General features: G+C 44.4%; 2 protein-coding genes across 4 annotated transcripts in view; one reads left to right on the top strand and one right to left on the bottom strand.

Moving 5' to 3' along the window:
* The window catches only part of ARMH3 (armadillo like helical domain containing 3), a 219233-nt gene extending 214906 nt beyond the window's left edge, over positions 1-4327 (bottom strand). For 2 of the 3 annotated variants that reach the window (XM_043987615.1, XM_043987614.1), the window contains exon 1: positions 4191-4327. The gene's annotated coding sequence lies outside the window, so the exon portion shown is untranslated. Of the gene's footprint in view, positions 1-2888; positions 2954-4190 lie in introns of those variants that run through there. The other variant, XM_043987616.1, reaches the window with a different exon arrangement.
* An 11035-nt stretch (positions 4328-15362) lies between these two features.
* On the top strand, positions 15363-18928 carry HPS6 (HPS6 biogenesis of lysosomal organelles complex 2 subunit 3). Its single transcript, XM_043980451.1, has one exon. It carries the CDS (start codon positions 15606-15608, stop codon positions 17952-17954), a length of 2349 nt encoding a protein of 782 aa, XP_043836386.1. The 5' UTR covers positions 15363-15605; the 3' UTR covers positions 17955-18928.
* The last annotated feature ends 2800 nt before the right edge of the window (positions 18929-21728 follow it).

The following is a 21728-nucleotide window of genomic DNA, read 5'->3' as shown; positions in this document are numbered from 1 at the left end:
GGTGGGCTAGCTGTACCAGATCTGAAGCTCTACTATAAAACGGCAGTCATCAAAACTATTTGGTACTGGCTAAGAAATAGAGTGGAGGATCAATGGAATAGGATAGGCACAGGAGACACAGTAGTAAATGACTTTAGGAATGTACTGTTTGATAAACCCAAAGACTCCAGCTTCTGGGATAGGAACTCAGTATTTGAAAAAAACTGCTGGGAAAACTGGAAGATAGTATGGCAGAAATTAGGCATAGACCAACATCTTACACCTTATACTAAAACAAAGTCAAAATGAGTACATGATTTAGACATAAAAGGTGTTACCAAAGGTAAATTAGGAGAGAAAGGAATAGTTTACCTTTCTGATCTTTGGAAAGGAAAACAGTTTATAAGAAACAAGAGATAGAGAATATTATGAAATTTAAAATTATTTTGATTACATTAATTAAAATTCTTTTGTACAAACAGAAGCAATGCATCCAAAATTAGAAGGGAGGCAAAAAGCTGGGAAACAATTTTTATAGCCAGTACTTCTCATAAAGGCTTAATTTGGGGGCAGCTAGGTGGCTCAGTTTATAGACACTTAATACTTACTAGCTGTGTGATCCTGGGCAAGTCACTTAACCCCAATTGCCTCACTAAAAAACAAAAAAACAAAATAAAACAAAAAAATAAAATAAAGGCTTCATTTCTAAAATATATTGGGAACTAAATCAAATTTATAAGAATCCAGTCATTCCCCAATTGAGAAATGGTCAAAGGATATGAACAGGCAGTTTTCTGATAAAGAAATCAAAGCTATCTATTGCCATATGAAAAAATGCTCTAATCACTATTGATAGAGAAATGCAAATTAAAACAACTCTGAGTACCACCTGACACCTATCAGATTGGCTAATATAACAAAAAAGGAAAATATAAATGTTGGAGAAGCTGTGGAAAAATTGGAACACTAATGCATTGTTGGTGGAGCTGTGAACTGATCCAACCATTCTGGAAAGCAATTTGGAATTATGCCCAAAGGGCGATAAAGCTGTGCATACCCTTTGACCCAGCAATACCACTTTTGGGTCTTTTTCCCAAAGAGATCATAAAAAAGGGAAAAGGACCCACATGTACAAAAATATTTATAGCTGCTCTTTTTTGTGGTGACAAGGAACTGGAAATTGAGGGGCTGCCCATCAATTGGGGCATGGCTGAACAAGTTGTGGTTTATGAATGTAATGGAATTCTATTGTGCTGTGAGAAACAATGAGCAGGAGGAGTTCAGAGAAACCTGGAAAGACTTCCATGAACTGAAGATGAGTGAGAGGAGCAGAACCAGGAGAACACTGTACACAGTATCATCAACACTATGTGTTGGTCAACTGATAGACTTGATTCTTCTCAACAATACAACAGTACAAGAAAGTTCCAAAGGACTCATGATAGAAAAGGCTCTCCATCAAATCCAGCCTCAGACACTTAACACTAACAAGCTGTGTGACCCTGGGCAAGTAACTTGACCCCAATTGCCTCACTAAAAACAAAAACCAAAAAAAGGCTCTCCAAATCCGGAACAAAAAAGAACTGTGGAATTTAGATGCAGATTGAACCATACTATTTCTTTTGTTTTTGGTGCTGTTGTTTTTCTTTTTGAGGTTTTTTCCTTTTTGCTCTGATTCTTCTCGTATAATATGACTAATGCAGAAATATATTTAAAGTTATTGTACATATATAACCTATATCAGATTACTTGCTGTCTTGGGGAGGGGGGGGAGGGAGGGAGAAAAATTTGAAACTAGAAATCTTATAAAAACAAATGTTGAAAACTATCTCTACATGTAACTGGAAAATAATAAAATGCTTTTATAATTTAAAAAAAAAGAAAAAGAAAAATGTATTTACAGAGACACTGAGTTTCAAAGCAGCAAAGGCAATATTTTTATTTGGATAAAGCTATCACCTTATAGATGTATATTACAAAGTTCTTCCCCAGATATATCATTTGATTTTAACAAGCCCAATTTTGTGGACAAGAAATTGTGGCTAAAAGCAGTTAGTCAGCAGTTAGCTGACTTGCCCAAGGTCACACAGCTAGAAACTAGTGGAGCCCAGAACTCAAGTCATCTGACTCTCGGTCAAGTGTTATTTCCACTTAATTTTTTTGAGAGTGAGAGATCCTGGGAGGGTCTGATAACCCTGTGCCAAGAAGCTTCCCAGATATTCACTGAATTAAATCAAATTCATCAAACAGTTATTAAGCACCAAGCAGCAAAAAAAAAAAAAAAACATTAAAAATTTTTTTTAAAAGCACCAAGCAGATGCAGAGATTAATCAAATCTCATACCACTCTGGCTGAACCTCTCCTATGTGTTTATATTCTAATTTCGGATTATAGTTATTTGTGTGTATTTTAATCTTCCTACTAGATTAAGTTCCTTGGAGAACAAGAATCCTAGGGTTTAGAGCTGGAAAGGATCTTAAAAGATCATCTAATCTGATCCCCTCATTTAGCAGATGAGGAAAGTAAGGACCAAAGGGGAGATATGACTGGCCCCAGGTCATACAGAAAAGTAGCAACCCAGCAATTAAAACCCAGATCAAATGCAGGGCTTTTTCCAATACAAGATGTCTCATTTCATATCTGTATCCCTAAAGCCTAGCACTGGAACTTATCCATATGCAATAAACTCTGTTGAATGAACTATCACTAAGTACTTTTCAGAGTTCCCAACAAGCTTCCTTCCCAAGAAGCTCCCTTATCTCCCTACTTCCCCACCTCTGCCAAGGGAAAAGGTTGTTTCATTTACTTAGGACCTTAGATCAAGATACCCAAATGAAAATATTAGATCAATAATAGTCTGAGGAGGTAAGCAGGTAAAAGGGTAAGAGGGCCCATACAATGTCACATACCCACACCAGGAAGAAGAAGGTCAGCAGCTATAATGACCCACAGAAAAAAGTCAGGAAAGGTTCAATCCCTTCCTACGAGAAACGAGAGAGGCTGGAGTCCAGAAAGTATATAAATCAAATTTCACTGAGCTTTCCGTATCACCTGACCCCAGAAGCCATGACTAGGCCAAAAGTCATCTGGGGGAGGGAGCAGATACTAAAGCCTGATTAAAAAAAAAAAAAGCTAGGCCTCTCTGGTAGGGCAGAGAAATCAGGGCTCCAGGCCCAATGCTCAAAAGGATGTCAGGGCTGAGTCTCAAAACCTAGGTTCCATCTCCCCTACACACTACCCCAGGTGGAGGGGGGGTGAGGATCCTCCATTACCTGCTCCTCACCTCAGATACTCTCCTAGGGATCCTCCCAACCCTCCCTCGCAACTCGGCTGGACCCTCCCTTGTCAAACACTCTCCTAAAATTGCCACAAACTATCTCCTTGATTTGGAGGCGGGGGAGGAGGAGACAGCACTTCAGAGGGGAGGCACAGGACAGCACTTCAGAGCCTTATACTCCCCAAGGGACGCTGCTCACTGAAAACTGTCTCCTCCTAAACTGATCTCTCCCTACAGACATTGATCCCTCTTCCTCCCATTCTTCTAGGAGACCCCTAGATATTTTCTCCACATCTCCAGTCCCCCTCCCGCCCCCCACTCCACCCACATATATTCTCCTAAATTCTTCCCCCAGGCACACCTTCTCCCAGGATTGTCCTCAAAAACATATTTTCCTAGAATGCTCCCCCAAAACACACATATTCTCCTAGGATATGCTCACACTGACACATTATCCTACACTCCCCCCAAGACCTAGGATCCTCCCCCCTCCCTGGACACTTTCCTAGGACCTTCTCCCCCCAGTTAACCTCTCCTACGTTCCTCCCCTCCACCTCTATTCTCCCAGGTCCCGTCCAACACTGTTCCCCACACCCCATGATCTCCTGACTGTGCCCTCCCTCCTTGGTCTCTTTCCCCCTCAGACTCTCCCCTAAATCCCCAACCACCTCGGTCCCCACCCCCTTCAGACTTTCTCAGAGCTTCCTTTCCCTCTCAAACTCCCCCCACCACGATCCCCTCACAGTCCCCTCCCCCCCCTCCGACGCTCCTCCCTGCTCTCTCCGCTAGGGGAGGCCCCGCCCCCAGGAGGCCGGGGCCCTCAAAGCTGCCTCAGGGTGAAGGCCTGGCTCCGGCCCCGGCCTGCCGGATCCCTAATCGAGACCATGTTTTTGTGGAAGCCAAGAGCCCAGGCCTTCCAGGGGACGCAGCTCACCAAGCCCTGGTTCTTCGGGCTCCACTGCCACCGCCCGCTGCCCCTGCTCGTGCCCGATATTGCCGGAGCGGGCCGAAGAGCGCGCTCCCGCGCCCCAGTAGGGTCCTAGAGGCCTCCTCGTGCCAGCCCCGCCCCCTCCCCGGCTCCTTCCGTGGCCCCGCCCTCTCGCCAGGACTACAACTCTCAACAGACGCTACGACCTGGGGACCACAACTCCCAGCAAGCAATACGGCCTGCGCTTTACGTAACTGCCCCGCGTTGGGAAAAGGGTCAGACCCCACCCCCTTCCTCTGGCCCCACCCAGGCCACACGTGCCCTCATGCCTGCCTCTCTGTGAACGTCCATAATTCACTCACTGAATGGGGCACTTTGATTGCCAAACAATCCATCAATCAATAAATATTTGCCTGTCTTACCCTAGGTTAGAGCCTAAGGAGCTATAGCAATTCCATGAAAGGAAAAATTAATGTTCCCTGAAACTGGCTGAAAGGCTTCCTCGAAGAGATGAGACTGAATCTGAGCCTTTCAGCAGAGGTGAAGAAGCAGCCCTGCTTTGCAGGTTACACAGAGTCAGTTCTCATCCATTGTTATATTGAATCTTAAGGACATAGGGTGGAAACAATCTCTCCCCCTCACCCCCAAGTGTCATGTCAAGTCACATCATCAAGTGAAGACATTCCCTAGCATAAATAGTAAACTATTTAAACGCTTAAAGGTTTACAAAGAACATTTCTCCCATGCCCAAAAGGCTATAAAACTGTGCAAACCCTCTGACCCAGCAATACCCTTACTAGGTCTATATCCCAAAGAGATCAGAAAAAAAGGGAAAAGGACCCATATGTACAAAAATATAGCAGCTCTCTTTGTGGTGGCAAAGAATTGGAAATTGAGGGGATGCCTATCAATTGGGGAATGGCTGAACAAGTTGTGGCATATGAATGGAATGGAATACTATTGTGCTATAAGAAATGATAAGCAGATGGATTTCAGAAAAACCTGAAAAGACTTACATGAATTGATGCTGAGTGAAGTGAGCAGAACCAAGAGAACATTGTACACAGTATCAACAACATTGTGTGATGATCAACTATGATAGACTTAACTTTTTTCAGCAATACAGTGATCCAAGACAATGCCAAAAGACTTATGGTGGAAAATGCTATCTGATGTAGGAGGCAAAAAAGGGTTAATAGAAAAATATAAGACCCAAGCTCTAGTACAGATATTACCTCTAAAAGGGAGTCAGATCCCAGTTAATGGATAACTTATGTTAGGTTCTCTTACCCATAGTGATCAACATCCATAACAGACCAGAACGGGTCAGGTCAAAAATAACAATAAAGGAAAAAGACAAGCTATAGAAATTCTAATGAAAAATGACTATGTTTTGAAACTAGCCATGGGAATCAGAAAGAGACATGCACAGAAAAGGCCAAATTTGTCCCCAGATTCACCTTATGACGTGTGAACCCCAAAAACACACCTCCACTGAAAAAGGTACCCGCCTTAGGGGTTGGCTTAGGACCCCCAGGAACTCCAAATTAGGATGAGCCCTCCCTTGTAACACCCCTAGGTGGAGAATATTATAATGAGTAGGACAGGCCCTCCCTTGTACCTCCCTAAGGTGGAGATTATTATAATGAGACTGATAATCAATTTATCCATACTATAAATATAACTGTCTTTTCTTTCCTTATTTGAGAGCTACCTTTCCAATATTCTGGTTCTCTCCCTGTGGTCACCCACAGCATTGCAATAAAACTTGGGAAACTGAGTCACTGAGTCTTGTAATTCTTTTGGGATGACTCACAATCAATTTGACCCCAAAATTCTAGCCCACATCACTCTCCACATTCAGAAAAAGAACTATGGAGTCTGAATGCAGATTGAAGCATACTATTTTCACTTTTATTGTTGCTTTTTTGTTATTATTCTTGTTTATTCTTTCTTGTGTGTTTTTTTTCCTTTTGTTCTGATTCTTCTCTTACAACATGCCTAATGTGGAAATATATTTAACATGATTGTAATGTATAACCTATATTGGATTGCTTGATGGCCTCAGGAGGGGGAAGGGAAGGGAAGGGAAGGGAGGGAGAAAATTAGGAACTGAAAAAACATCTTTACATGTAATTGGAAAAAAATTAAAAATCAAATCAAATCCAAAAAATATTTTTTTAAACCGTTTCTCACCAAAACCCCATAAGCTAAATTGTACAAGTATGATTATCCCCATTATATATGAGAGTGGCTACATGTAGATGAGGAAACTGACTCAGAGAGACTAAAGAACTTAATCTGTCTGTGATCACAGCTAGCTAATTAAGTGTGAGGAATCACAGGTTTCTTCAGGACTTTTCCCACTGTATCCCACTCCCTCACAGCATTTCATTTTAAACCTCTTTCTAATACACTTATGTATTCTTGTATAGTTACCTGGAGAGAAGTTACCTGCTTGGTGAATAGTTCTGAACCACGAATCAGATTGAAAGCCTTTATTTGACATTTACTATCTATGTAATGAGAGACCAGTCACAACCTTTCTGAGCCAAAGGCAGTGCTTTAAGGCTAAAAGTTATTGAAGGGTTGTGACTCTTATGTAATAGTTATCTCTGTATGGTTATTATACCTTAACTAAATAGTAAGTTCCGTAGGAAACTATGTCTTATCTAATTTTTTTAAGTTTGGCTTTTTTCTTTTTAAATTTTTCTTGATAATTTTTGTGTTTTCATCAACTTTATCTTTTATTCACATTTATATATTCATCACCTTTATTTCAAAATATATTCCTCTCTTCTTCCCAGGAGAGCTACCCTCTGTAACAAAGAATTGTGATGTTTAAAATCTAAATTGTGGTCGCCTTAAATTAGAAGCTTTAGCACCAGTCCTTGGGCATTAAACATTTACTAAAGCATACAGATATTCCCATGGAGTTCAGAAAGTTAAGAAAAAAGCCTATTTAGCCTAGAGTTCCAGCCTGGTCTGGTTCTTCCTCAAGTCCTCTGCCACAAGCCTGCTTCAATCACAAACTCTCTCCAGCAAACTGATTGTGGAAGCTTTTTATAGGTCTGGAACAGAGCCGGTCCTTACACACTGCTTCAAGCTGATTGGTTGGCATCATCCAAATCCATTGGTTCTGAAGGTGTTCTCAAGGTGTGATTACAATCCAGTTAACTTGAAGTAGGCTAATCAGCAGTTAATCACTCTCACTTGATTCAATCAGTCTAGATTAATCTCCAGGTGGGTCTTTGAGTATCTGCTAAATCTCATTATTTCATCACAGAATAAAATCAAAAGGGGAAAAACATTTCAGCAAAACTAACCAACTCATCAGTCAAGTTTGACAATGTATGCATTGTTCCACACCCATAGTCTCCCACCTCTACATAGAAAGGAGTGAGGTGAATTCTTATATCTCTTCTTTGGGGCCAAGTTTAATCACTGTTACTGTACAGCATTTAGCTTTGAGGGGGTTTGTTATTATCTTTCCATTTACACTACTGTAATTGTACATAGTGTTTTATTTCACTTTTCTTCCCTCCATAGAAGTCATCAGGGCATCTCTAAATTCATTATATTTTTTTCTTGCAGTACTGTAATATTCCATTAAATCCATGTACCACAACTTGCTTATCAGTTAATGGCATTGATGGGCATCTACTTTGTTTCCAATTCTTTGTTACTATAAAAAGTCTTGCTATAAACATTTTAACATATATGGGTCCTTCCTTTCTGTCTTTGACCTTCTTTGGGTACATGCTTAGCAGTAGGATCTCTGAGTCAAAGGATATAGATGTAATTAGTAGTGTAATTAGTAGTAATTTAGTCAATTTAGTATAGTATAATTTAGTCAATTTAGCATAATTCCAAGTTGCTTTCCAGAGTTGTTAGCCCAATCCACGGCTCCACCACCAATATATTTGTATCCGTGTCTTTCCTCAGTCCCTCCCACAATGACTCTCTCCATCTTTTTGTCATCTTTGCTAATTTTCTGGGAGTGAGGTTATCTAAAGTTTTGTTGTTATTGTTTTTTTTTTGTTTTTTTTTTTTACTCTCCATACATTTTTTATTGTACTCCTCTATCATTAAAAGTGTTTTGAATATACATCCACAACATATCTCTAACAACAAAAAACTGCTGCTGGGCCCAGAACCTGAAATACTATGGGTTTTTTTTCTCTCTAGTAAATGGTCTCTTTCAGCTCTGAAACTATACATTCAGATCAATTCAGTCCTGGAGAAGCCTGAACACCTAAAAGAGAGAGTCCAGCTCTTTTTCTCATACTCTTTGGCTTATTTCTATCTTTTTTTTTTTCACTCTTAGAATAGAATTTTATTTTCCAAAATATATGTAAAAACAAATTTTAACATCAATTTTTAAAAAACAATTGTTCCAACTTCTCTTCCTCCTCTATTCCCACCCCCATCCTCTAGAACTCAAGCATTTCAAAATAAATTATACATGACTAGTCATGGAAAACATTCCCACATTAGCTAGGTTGTGAGAAAAAAACAGTCAAAAAACTCCCAAAACTTCAGACCGAGGAATTTTCAAAGAGAAAAAACATTTTTTTAAAAAAATGTGTTTCCAGGGGCAGCTAGGTGGTGCAGCGGACAGAGCACCGGCCCTGGAACCAGGAGCACCCGAGCCCAAATCCGGCCCCACACACCCAACACCCACCAGCCACATGACCCCGGGCAAGCCACCCAACCCCAATTGCCTCACCAAAAAAGAAAAAAAAAAGAAAAGAAAAAAAAATGTGTTTCCATCTATTTCAGATACTATCACTTCTTTCTCTGTAGATGGGTTGCCATTTTCATAGTCCTTCAGGGTTATATTGGATCATTGCCTTGCTGAAAATAACCACATGCTTCCCAGCAGATCATTTTACACTATTGCTGTTATTTTCTATACAGTGCATTTCACTCTGCTTCAGTTCATGTAGGTCTTTCCAGGTTTTTCTAATAGTATCCTGTTCATCATACCCTAAATAATGTACCTTAAACTTGACAAAGAATTTTCTTTGTATTAGCCCAGCAAAGTCATCATAACTATTTCCCTCCATCCTATTCCCTTCCCATGATATTTACTCTATATTCCATCTTCTTTTAAACTATTCCTCCTCAAAAGTATTTTACTTCTGACTGTCCCCTCCCCTACTCTGCACTCCCTTTTTTTTCACCCTTCCTTCCTTATCCTCTTCCCCTCATACTTTCCTGTAAGGTTAAATAGATTACTCCTCCCAACTGGGTGTGAATGTTATTCCCTCCATGAGCCAACTCTGATGAGTTTAAGGTCTTTGAGCTAATTCTATGTTCCAAATTTTCTTCCTCCCTCTCTCCTCAACCCTCCCTACGAAATCAAGCAATTCAATATTTCATACTTGTGCCGTTATGCAGAACGTCTTCACCTTCCTTGAAAGTATTTTGCTTTTTACTACTCTCTCCCAGAATCTGCCCTTCCCTCCTTCTCCTCTCCCCCCCCCTTATCTCCCTCCCCTCCCTCAGGGCAAAATATATTACTATACCCACTTGAGTATGTATGTTAGTCCTTCTTTGAGTCAATTCTGATGATATTAAGGTTCAATCACTCCCCAATTCCTTCCCCCTCTTCCCCTCCCCTCCATAAGCTTTTTTCTTGTTTCCTTCATATGAACAACCTCTCCCCAGACCAACTCTCCCCTTCCCCCTCCCCAGTCTATTTCTTCTACACCTCAACCCTATTTTAAGGATGTCATTATGTGTTAGTTAGGTGGCACAGTGGACAATGCACCAGCCCTGGACCCAGGAGGCCCCAAGCCCAAATCCGGCCCCATACATAAGACACCCCACAAAGAACAAAACATAACTTCCCTTCGTATTCAGTTCAGACCTGTGTCCTCTGTATTATCTTCCCACATAGGAATGTTAACAGTTTGATCTTTTAATATCCCTCATGAAGTCTTTTTCCTGTTTATCTTTTTATGATTCTCCAGGGTCTTGTATTTGAAAGCCAAATTTTCTATTCAGTTCAGGTCTTTTCATAACAAATGTCTGAAAGTCTTCTTTCTCCTTGAAGTTCCATGTTTGCCTCTGAAAGATGATGCTTAGTTTTGCTGGGTACGTGATTTTTGGCTGTAGTCCCAGTTCCTTTGCCCTCTGGAATATTATATTCCATGCCCTCCGGTCCTTTAATGTAGAAGCTGCTAGATCTTGCTTTATCCTTATTGGAGCTCCACAGTATTTAAATTCCTTTTTTCTAGCTGCTTGCAATATTTTCTCCTTGACCTGGGAGTTCTGGAATTTGGCTATAATATTCCTGGAGGTTTTCCTTTTGGGATCTCTTTCAGGAGGTGATCGGTGGATTCTTTCAATTTCTATTTTAGCTTCTGCTTCTAGAATATCAGGGCAATTTTCCCTCACAATCTCTTGGAGGATGGTGTCTAAACTCTTGTTTTGGTCATGGTTTTCAGGTAGTCCAATGATTTTCAAATTATCTCTCCTAGATTTATTTTCCAGATCAGCTGTTTTTCCAAGGAGATATTTCACATTGCCCTCTATTTTTTCATTCAATTGGATTTGCTTTACTGTGTCTTGGTTTCTCATAAGTTCACTAGTTTCCATTTGTTCAATCCTAATTCTTAGGCAATTATTTTCAGCAGACAGTTTTTTAATCTCCTTTTCCATTTGGCTTTTCAAACTGTTGACTTTTTTCTCATGACTCTCCTGCATTGCTCTCATTTCTCTTTCCATTCCTTCCTCTCTTTCTCTACATCTTCGTTCTATCTCTCCTACTTTCTCTTCAAAATCCCTTTTGAGAGCTTCCATGGCCTGAGACCAGTTCATATTTTTCTTGGAAGCTTTGGATGTTGGAGCTTTGACCCTATTATTTTCTTCTTCTTCTGAGGATGTATTGTGGTCTATCTTTTCCCCAAAGAAGTTTTCGATGGTCTTCTGCTTTCTCTGCCTACTCATCCTGGCTTACTGTTTCTTGGCTTTTTACTCCTTAAAGTGTAGTGCTGCTTCCCGGACACACCGTTTGTGCTACCTGTTATTGTTTTTAAAGAAAAATCAAAAAAGCCCCAGAAGGTCCCAAGGTGATTTGCACATACCAGTTCTTTCATAACTGTTGAATTGAGGTGAAGATTATTTCCTCTTAAGGCTAAGGACATCAGCACCATAGCAACAATGAGTTCATCTCCTCCCCCTCTTGTTGTTTCCAGAGGACAGATTGATGACCTCATTTGGGATGGAAGCAGAGAGTCCTGGGTCTGGGATTTGGGGGGGGGGGTGCAGGCCATGGGGATATGTTCCTATCACAGGTGGCTCTTGAGCTAACTCCTACCCCTTCTCCCTTGTCTTGGCCTAAACCTGAAGGTGGGAAAAAATTTAGGAAAGCAGTGGTCTGATTCTACTTCTTCCATTTCTCATTCCTGTTGTGACAGGGAAAAGCAAGAGATAGAGACTTTCTGTGCAAAGGAAAATCTACAAATTCCATAAAGAAATAAAAAACCTCCTATTAAGTGAACCTGAAGGCAGACCTCGTGGACTCTAATCCTGAATATCATGAACTTTCTAATAATTTAATATAAAGCTATATTCTGTGGTTCTAAATATCTGGTAGAAAATGCAAAGGGTGAGGTAGCTAGGTGACAAAGTGGACAAAGCACCAGCCCTGGATTCAGGAGGACCTGAGTTCAAATCCAGCCTCAGACACTTGACACTAGCTGTGTGACCCTCATTGCCCTGCAAAAACAAAAACAAAAACAAAGAATCCTGTAATCATTCCACAATTGTATGTTAAGCCTTTACTAAGTACAAGGCATGGCAGCTAGGTGGCTCAGTGAAGCCTGGACCTGGAGTCAGGAAGACCTGAGTTCAAGTTTGGTTGCAGACTAACTATATGACCTGGGCAAGTCATTTAACCTCTGTTTGCCTTAATTCATTGGAGAAGGAAATGACGAATCACCCCAGTATCTTTGCCAAAAAAAACCCCTATGGACAGCATTGGTGTGCTATGGTCTACTGGATTCTCAAAGAATACTGAACCACAAAGTATATACACAAGATATACCAAAGTGTATACACAAATATACACAAAGTAGATGGAAGATAATCCTGAAGGGAACAGAGCAAATGAAGAGGCAGCATTCCAGGCATGGGGAGATGACCAATGCAAGGAGATGAAGTGTCATTTGAAAGAAATATTGAGTAGGCCACTGTTGCTGGAATGTAGAAAGTGTAAGATTGGAATTCTAGGTATTTGATCCTGGAGATTACAGGGAGTGACTAGAGCTGAGCTCTTTATAAGAGGAGAGTTAGACCTATGCTTTAGAAAAATCATCTTGTCATCTGAGTAGAGAATGGATTTGAGCTGGGAGAGAAAGTAGCGAATGCAAGAATCACTATCCCCATTTCACAGATGAGGAAAACAAAGTTGAGAAAGTGGGATGATTCACACAGCTAGGGTTACACAGGGCAAGGTCTTAATTCCAAATCTTCTGACTCTCCAAGTATACAGCTGGAAGTCCACTACATACCCCAGTACTCCTCCACAGACTCTAGCCAAACTAGACACACCCCCACCAATTTCCCAAAACACAGCAGTTTCTGTGCCTCTGCTCACACTGTTCCTTTTGCCTGGAATGTACTGCTGTGCCTCACCCCACCCCATCCCACTCACCGCCACCACCAGTCTGTTGTAATACCAGCCATCCTTCAAGGTCCAACTAAAATTTCTTCCCTGAATCCTTTTCTCTTCAAAAGTGATCTTTCCCTCCTTTGAACTCGTATAACATTTGGCTTATACCTGTTTTTGCAGCATTTGTCCCATTTTGCCTTTTATTATATAGTCACTTGTGTTTAGGTTTCATCTCCCTAGCTAGATGGTGAGGTTTTTTTTTTTTGCCCTTTTTTTGTGTGTGAGACAATTGGAGTTAAGTGACTTGTCCAGGGTCACACAGCTAGTAAGTGTTAAGTGTCTGAGGCCAGATTTGAACTCAGGTACTCCTGAATCCAGGGCCAGTGCTCTATCCACTGTGCCACCTAGCTGCCCCAAGTTCTTTTAATAGAAGGAATTAAGTCTTATGTACTTGTCAGCTTCAGATGCCCAGTGCTCAGCCCTGTCCATAGTATAAACCTTAGTGAAATCAAATTAACACAGCCCCAAAATATTCATAGCAGCACTTTTCGTGTTGCCAAAGAATCAGAGTGGGTGCCCATTAATTGTAGAATAGGTGAAGGAAGAACTGTTGTCATAGAAATGCAACAAAATTGTATTGGGCCCTCTGTAAAAAAAAAAAAAAAAGAGGAACACAGGAAAAGATGGAAAAACCTGAAGCCATGAACTGATGCTGACTAAAATAACCAGAACCAGAAGAACAATATACCAAATGACTACAATAAAGTAAATAAGAAACCTGAGTAATTAAAATGTCCAAGAGAACAGCTAATGAGATATAGCTCCCTCTGGCAGTGAAGCAGGGAACTGGGAGAACGTTAAATTTGTAGTCAGCCTGAGTTAACCAGATCCTGGCTTTTACTTAGCTTGTTGGTTGTTGCTATTATTATGAGAGAAGGTTCAATAGTGGGGTGCTCTATTTCTGGAAGTGACCATGACATAAAAAGTGCATAAATAAAATCTATTTTTCAGGAGGACCTGAGTTAAAATCTGGCCTCAGTCACTTGACACTTACCAGCTCTGTGACCCTGGGCAAGTCACTTAACCCTCATTGCCCTGCAAAAATAAAAAAATAAAAAATAAATGAACACGGAGCAGCTAGGTGGAAGAGTGGACAGAGCACTGGCCCTGGAGTCAAGAGGACCTAAGTTCAAATCCGGCTTCAGACACTTGACACTAGCTGTGTGACCCTGGACAAGTCACTTAACCCCAAATTCGTCACCCCCCCCCACAAAAAAAAAAGGACACGGGGGAAAGGTGGGAGAGAGAAAAATTTGGATCTCAAAATCTCACAAAAATGAATGTTGAAGACTATATTTATATGTAATTGGAAATAATAAAGTGCTATTAAGATGGAAAAGATATTCTTATAAGGCTCTTAGTATTTAGACTTGAAGGGAACCCTTAGAGGTCACCAAGTTAACTCCCTTATTTAATGAGGAAACTGAGGCCCAGAGAAGTAAATGTTTGTTGAATGGAATTATATTCATAGAGTACAAAAACTTTTTGTTATAAAAAATTGTTCTCTGGGAGAGAGGCACGGCAGGGGAAATTTTGGCAATATGTAAAAACCAAATATAGGGGCAGCTAGATGGCGAAGTGGATAGAGCACCAGCCCTGGAGTCAGGAGTACCTGAGTTCAAATCCGGCCTCAGAAACTTAACACTTATTAGCTGTGTGACCCTAGGCAAGTCACTTAACCCCCATTGCCTCACGTAAAAACAACAACAACAACCACAACAAATATAGCAATCAAATTATTAAAAAAAAAAATTTTTTTTTGGCAGGGCAATGGGGGTTAAGTGACTTGCCCAGGGTCACACAGCTAGTAAGTGTCAAGTGTCTGAGGCCGGATTTGAACTCAGGTACTCCTGAATCCAGGGCCGGTGCTTTATCCACTTGTTTTTTGTTTTTTGCGGAGCAGTGAGGGTTAAGTGACTTGCCCAGGGTCACCCAGCTGGCAATTGTCAAGTGTCTGAGGCCGGATTTGAACTCAGGTACTCCTGAATCCAGGGCTGGTGCTTTATCCACTGAGCCACCTAGCCGCCCCTATCCACTTATTTTTAAATATTTAAAAAATGTACACACATTTTGTGTTTCCTTTTGCTGATGCCATAGAAGAGGAGGCTTAACCAAGAGGATAACATGTACTTCGGAGAAATGACAACCTAACGTGTGGGAGGGATGTGGTAAAGTGGGACTTTGGGGCTCGGCTCATGGGAAGTGCTGGGCTTTGAGGAAGGGTATCTTGGAGGAAGAAAAAAAGGGGAGGGAGGGAAGAAGGGAGGGTGGTCTCCTCCAGGATTTAGGGAGGAGAGTCAAGTGTAAGGGGTGCCCAGATGAGAAAGTCGCCAAGCCCCGACGCACGTCAAGGAATCAGCCGACTGGCTGGAAAAATAAACGAGACCCAAGCCTGGGGAAGCCCAGTAGGAACAGGGAAAGTGCGGGGGTGAAAGGGCAGAGAGGCCCGGGCAGGCTCCGCCCCACGGCTGGCTCCCATGCCGCGATGCGCCGGACTCACGCAAGCCTCCTGGGCGGGGCTGACTCTCCTGCCCCCAAGTCCCCAGCCCACCCCATCCGCCGGGACGGAAGTCGGAGGACCGTTCGGCCGCCTTCCTTCTCTTCCCGAACGAGCAGGCAGCGCAACGGAGCGACAGCGCCCCATAAAGTCCGACTCTGCCCAGCGGCGCCCCTCGCCTCCCAGAGGGCGGCCTCCTTCCAGCCGCATCCCGGGCCGGCGCCCTTCGCCCCAGGGGGCCATGAAGCGGGCGAGCACTCTGCGTCTGCTCTCGGACCTGAGCGACTTCAGTAACGCGAGCCAGCTCCGCCAAGTGCTGGCGGAGGAGCCTCTTGCCCGGGTCCGCTCCAGCCCCGACGGCCGCCACCTGCTGCTTCTGCGCCCCCCAAGCTCTCCTGCCCCACTGCTGCTGGTGTCCAGGAAAGGGGCGGGGCTGGGGCCGGAGCCCTCCTGTCCGACTGGCCAAGGCCCAGTGCTAGAAGCCTTCTTTCTCCAGTGCCCAGGCTGGGCCGGCGGCCCACGTCCTGTACTTGCCGTGGTGTGGGCCAGTGGGCGGGCTGAGGTGTGGGGCACTGGAGTGCACCCAGAATGGCAGCTGCTCCAGCAGGCCGAATTGTGTGTGAGTAGCAAGGCCAGGGTGGTGGCCGCAGCGGCTCTGGGAAACCGGCTGGTGTGGTGTGAGGAGCGGCCAGGCGGCACCGAGGTAGCCGCAGGATCGGTGCAGGCTGCCTTCAGTCACTGTGTGTGCACCCGGGCTCTGGAGCCCCACGGGGAGACCGGTGTCATTCTGAGTGCCCCCAAGATCCTGCTGCACCACTGTCCTCATTTCCAGCTGCTGGCCTCCCGTTCTGACTTCTTCATGGTGCCCACAGCTGCCACCTGGCCCAGTGTCGCTCACATCTTGCTCATCTGGTACCCAGGTAAGGGCAGGGTCACTGTGGCTGTCCCTGCTCACAACCTTACTCATAGCAGGAACTTGAGCCCTAAAGGCAGGGACTCCTGGGATTTCAGGTCCCTGATTCAGAGGGTACCAGGACTGCTTTCTGGTGGGGAGCCCCTAGACATCCACACCTGTGCCTCTGCCCAGGGGAACCTGCTGTTGCTGAGCCCAGAGGGGGCTGTGAGTCTCATCCGGAGGGATGGAGGAGCTAGAGCGGTGGGTATCTTGGGGTGCGGGCTGCTTAGCCAGGAGGTTCCAGTGTCCTTGGGTATCTTCAACAACACTTTGGCCTGTGTGCTCGGCTCTGGACTCGAGCTGCTGGACCTGGGCAGTGGACGGCTTCTAGAAAGAAAAGTCTTAAGTACCGACGGAGTCCACCTTCTGGAGCTCTCAGCCCCAGGGATTAATGAAGGAGAGGAAAATAAAGGTGCGCTGAGGCTGCTCTCTGCAGGTGGCCTATTTTGTATGGCCTGGGAGATGAGGAGAGAGGTTGAATGGCTAAACTCTGAGGACTTAGTGTTTGAGGAGGCCTGTGGCTACTACCAGCGTAGGAGTCTTCTGGGAGCCAAACTCACAACTGATGAGCTGAGAAGAGGTAGCACTTTTAGAGCTCCCCTGGCCCTAGCTGCTGTTCTCCAAGGTCACCAACCCCCAACCAAACTGCTGACTGATTTGCAAGCTGAGCTAAGGGACTACCACGGCCTAGAACGGCTCAAGACCCGACTAGTGGCTGGGGATGGGCAAGAGGAAGGCTGGATGGAGCTGGCTGAACGGGAGGTAGAGCGGCTGCTTCGGTCAGATCTGACAGGGGACAAGCTGTCCCAGCTCAATGCTGTGTTTTCTGTCTTCCCTGCTGCTGCTTGGTGCTCTGCCCGCCGTGCCCTACGGCTGCAACTGGATGAAGCTGGCCAGCTGAAGTCCCAGGCCCCTCCGGACTTGTGGAAGAAGGTGCTAGTGGACACAGCGGCTGATGGGGCACTACCCCCCTTTGAACTCCTGTGTCAGTGCCTTTGTCGGCTAGAGCCATGTTGGTTGCCACCCTTTGTAGAACTGGCACAACAGCAGGGGGGGCCAGGTTGGGGGTTAGGAGCTGGGGGCCCAGGGCCACCTTTATACCGACGGGCATTGGCTGTGCTGGGTGACTGGGCTGGAGCCAGGGCAGGAGCTCTAGAGCTAGAGCTACTCTTGGGAAGTGGCCGGCCCAAGGCTGTGCTCCAGGCCATAGGGCAACTAGTTAAGGCTAGACAGTGGGAACGGGTGCTGGACGCAGGCCTGGCCCTGAGCCCATCCAGCCCCTTGCTGCAGATGGAGATCTTCAGTGTCCTAGTAGCTGAATTTGCTCAGCATCGCCAATTAGATGCCCACGTGACTCGCCTGCGCCGCCTGTGCCCACCAGACTTGACACCCACAGACCTCTTGCTCCTGCTGAAGAGATACCTGCCAGATGAAGAGGGGCCTCCAGCCCCATTCCCTAAGGTGGGAGCCGACCCCCCACTCACAGTGGGGCTCCTGAGAGGCCTGCTAGAACAAGCCAAATGTGAAGCACAGACTCCAAGCCCCTATGAAGATATCCTATGGGACTCCAGCCCCTTTCCTCCCCACCCCAAGAGCAGGCAATACACCTCTCAGGCCCAGAGTAGCCAGAGCTAGGAGCCTGGGGCCAGGTGTTCAATGGAACTGACTCAGACTGAGACTTGGGGCCAAGAGGTATGGTGAACCTGAGAGGGAGGGGTCTAGTCAGTTTTTCCACTCTCTTATCAAAGGGAGGGGCTCAGGATTCCCTTCAGAGATGCCAAGGGTAATTCATGGTATGGTCCTCTTTTCCTCAGTGTGTGCAATACTCTTCTTTCCTGGGGAGATTTTAAATACATACAAGTAAGGGAAGCAAGAGTGATAGTGTCTGTATGTGATTGAAGAGGTGTGGGGGTATTGACGATTTGGTAAGTTGGAAGTGCTGTTCCCAAGGCCACCATCTGCTCAGTTCATTACAAGGAGCCTTTCCTTCTCTGACCCTTCCCTCCCCTCTGTGGGTTTGTCTTCTTACCTACTAATGGAACTGTCCCAGGGAAGGGGGAAGAGAGTGCGGAAACCAACTAGAGAGGGAAAGAACCCTTCCAGTAGAAGCTCCCAGGATGAAGATGGACTTTAGGGAGGGTGGTGTCTTGTACCATAGGAATGAGAAAGAAATGTTACTACTCTTAGCAAGAACAAGGATTCTGGGAAGTCAAAACCAAGTTCATAGTTCTTCCAGCCTCACTTCCCAGAAAATAGAAGTAAGGTCCTAGAAGTGCTGAGCCCAGTTATAGGCTTGAAGAGTGTCAGGTTGACAGAAACCATCAATGGCCCATCGCCTTGTCCCCCTTCCACCTTAGTTCTTAGCCCCAGAGCATCCACCAGCCCCTGGGTCTGAGGTCTGATCACATGGATTTTGATGTAGAAAAAACAGTAACTCAGAAACCTGTAAGTGCTTGGACCAGAAAGGGGAGTGAGTATCCCAACCTCCACTTAGGCCTGTCTCTCCTAGGTGGCACAGTGGATAGAGCACTGGACATAGAGTCAGGAAGACCTGAGTTCAAATTTGGCCTTAAGACAATAGCTGTGCAACCCTGGGCAAGTCTTTTATTATTTGGGGGGGGGGGCCAATGAGGGTTAAGTGACTTGCCCAGGGTCACACAGCTAGTAAGTGTCAAGTGTCTGAGGCCGGATTTGAACTCAGATACTCCTGAATCCGAGGCCGGTGCTTTATCCACTGTTCCACCTAGCTGCCCCCGGGCAAGTCTTTTAATTGCTTCCTGCCGGGGGCAGCTAGGTGGAACAGTGGATAAAGCACCGGCCTCGGATTCAGGAGTATCTGAGTTCAAATCCGGCCTCAGACACTTGACACTTACTAGCTGTGTGACCCTGGGCAAGTCACTTAACCCCAATTGCCTCACCAAAAAAAAAAAAAAATTGCTTCCTGCCTCAGTCTCATCTGTAAAATGAGGGTAATAATAGTACCGACCTCCCAGGGTTGTTGTGAGGATACAATGAGTTAATACTTATAAAACACTTTGTTACAAATATTAAAACACTATATAAATGCTAGTTATTATTAATATTATTATTATACCTGGGCTCTGATTCTACCACTCTCCAGATCTGGGTCCCAGGAGGTAAGGCATAGGAAAAGGGTTTAGGCCCTTCCTCTTATTTCCTTGGACTCTCAAACTCAGTGCTCTGAGGAGAAAGATCAGTAGTTTCCTTTAGCACTGATCCTAAGATTTGGAGTGGAAGGGGCAGGAATTTTTAAAGAACAAAAGCAAAATCTCTTCAATGTAACTAAGAGCAACTCAAAAATGTGGAGCCCTACAGCACCCTCAAACTTTGTTTACTATATCCTCTTCTGGGACAGAATACAGGCAGGAAGGGAAACAGCTGTAATGAAGGGGTGTGACTAGATAGATAGATAAAGAATAATACAGAAACCTGTGTGTTATACACATGAAAGTTACAGGAAACAATTTGCAAATGACCAGAAACAAATTTTAATACAAAAATTATGTTTAGGGTGGGCTTTTGAAGCATGTCCTATACATAGTTTGAATCCTTTTTGCTCTTGATATGAGCTGTCCTCATGAATGCAGCCAGATGGGGGTTAGAGGGGCAGCTAGGTGGCACAGTGGATAAAGCACCGGCCCTGGATTCAGGAGGACCTGAGTTCAAATCCAGCCTCAGACACTGGACACTTACTAGCTGTGTGACCCTGGGCAAGTCACTAACCCCCATTGCCCTGCAAAAAAACCAAAACAAAACAAAAAACCAGATGGGGGCTAGATGAGCAGGCCCCAGGTAGAAGGAGTCAGTACAAATATACTGCTAAAATGCATTCCTGTTTGGAGACACTTAGATTGGTCCAAGTAGAGGCTAGGGAAGAGTCTTGTGCTGTGCTGATTCTGGGGACAGCATCTTCCATTTCTTATGATTCCCTATGTTAAGGGCTAAAATTCTAGCTAAACTGTCTAAAATATCTAATGAGTGGTCGCCAATAAATTATAAGCTTTAGCAAGAGTTAGACTTTTAAGCATTTATTAAGGAGAATAAGAATTTGGTAAAGAGAGAGAAAAAGGCCTAGATTCCTATCTATTAAAGGGAGAGCACATTTCTAGCTCCGCTCTCCACCAGAATCCAAAGGAAAGAGAGTGAGACCGAGCGCCAGTCTCTTCCTTCCTCCTCCCACTAGCCCGCGTCACTTCCTGACGCCAAAGAAAAGACTCCTGGTCTTGCCCTCAAAGACCTTCGCTTCATGGGCGGAACTCTTGTACAGTAAGTCTCCAGCAGGTGGCGTCATTTCAGTCGTTACACCTAGAATCATAGGAACTTGCATACCCTGGGATTGCTCTCTAGGGTTATGTTCACTTGAACTTAGGTAAGGGGAGGAGAGAGGCAGTATTATGGGGGGGCAGGGCGGGAGGACTTCTGAACAGTCTGTGCCTCAGTTTCCTCATGCACCAATCAGGCAGGATACCCTTAGACTCCTGGTTAAGCTATGGAAGTGAGGGGCAGGGCCAAAGACAAAGTGGCTTGGCCCTTGGGTAGGAAAGCCATATTGTTCTCACAGCTTCCACTAGGGGGAACCAACATTCCAAGACTTGAGAAATTGGAGTGGAAGAATGTTGATTAGGACTGATTCAAAAAGCTTCCCTCTTTTAGCACACAGACCCCTGGTGGTCACTCTTAATACCTACAGCCCTGTTCCCCTACCACTTTTACCAATAGAAACTCAAACTGTGGTTCAGTATTTTCCCAGAGTCAGAAAGAAAAAGCATTTCAGTCTAAGCACTGTGTTCCAAACACTGTACTGACAGTCTCTGTCCTCAAAGATTGGTCCAGAAAATTGGAAGTGGGATGGGTGGGGCCATAAGGGAATAGATTGACACACCCCATCCAGGAACTTTGTCAGAATTGATTTGATTATGGTTCAAGGTTCCAGGACTGGAGGGGGGTAGACGTGGGAAGGGTATCTGGAAAGGAGGGAGTAAAGTGAAGCACTGGTGGCTAGGGTTATCCTGAAATTGAGATCTGAGAAAGGCTTCACTAAAATCAGGATAGTGGGATCCCAGAACACAAATCTCTAGTCCAGGAATTTTTAACATTTTTTATGTCATGGATCTCTTTGGAAGCCTACAGACCTCTTTTCAGAATAATGTTTTTAAATATTTGAAGAAAATGATAAATTTCAGTTTGAGGTTAGTGAAAATAAAGATAACATCTTTTCACCATCCAAATTAATGGACCCCGGGGGCAGCTAGGTGGCACAGTGGATAAAGCACTGGCCATGGATTCAGGAGGACCTGAGTTCAAATCCAGCCTTAGACACTTGACACTTACTAGCTGTGTGACCCTGGGCAAGTCACTTAACCCTCATTGGCCCATCAAAACAAACAA

This window comes from Dromiciops gliroides, chromosome 2 (assembly GCF_019393635.1).
Source record: "Dromiciops gliroides isolate mDroGli1 chromosome 2, mDroGli1.pri, whole genome shotgun sequence".
In the NCBI taxonomy this organism is placed as follows: Eukaryota; Metazoa; Chordata; class Mammalia; order Microbiotheria; family Microbiotheriidae; genus Dromiciops; species Dromiciops gliroides.
Note: the sequence above shows the minus strand (reverse complement) of the source record. Positions and strands in the feature narration are given on the sequence as shown.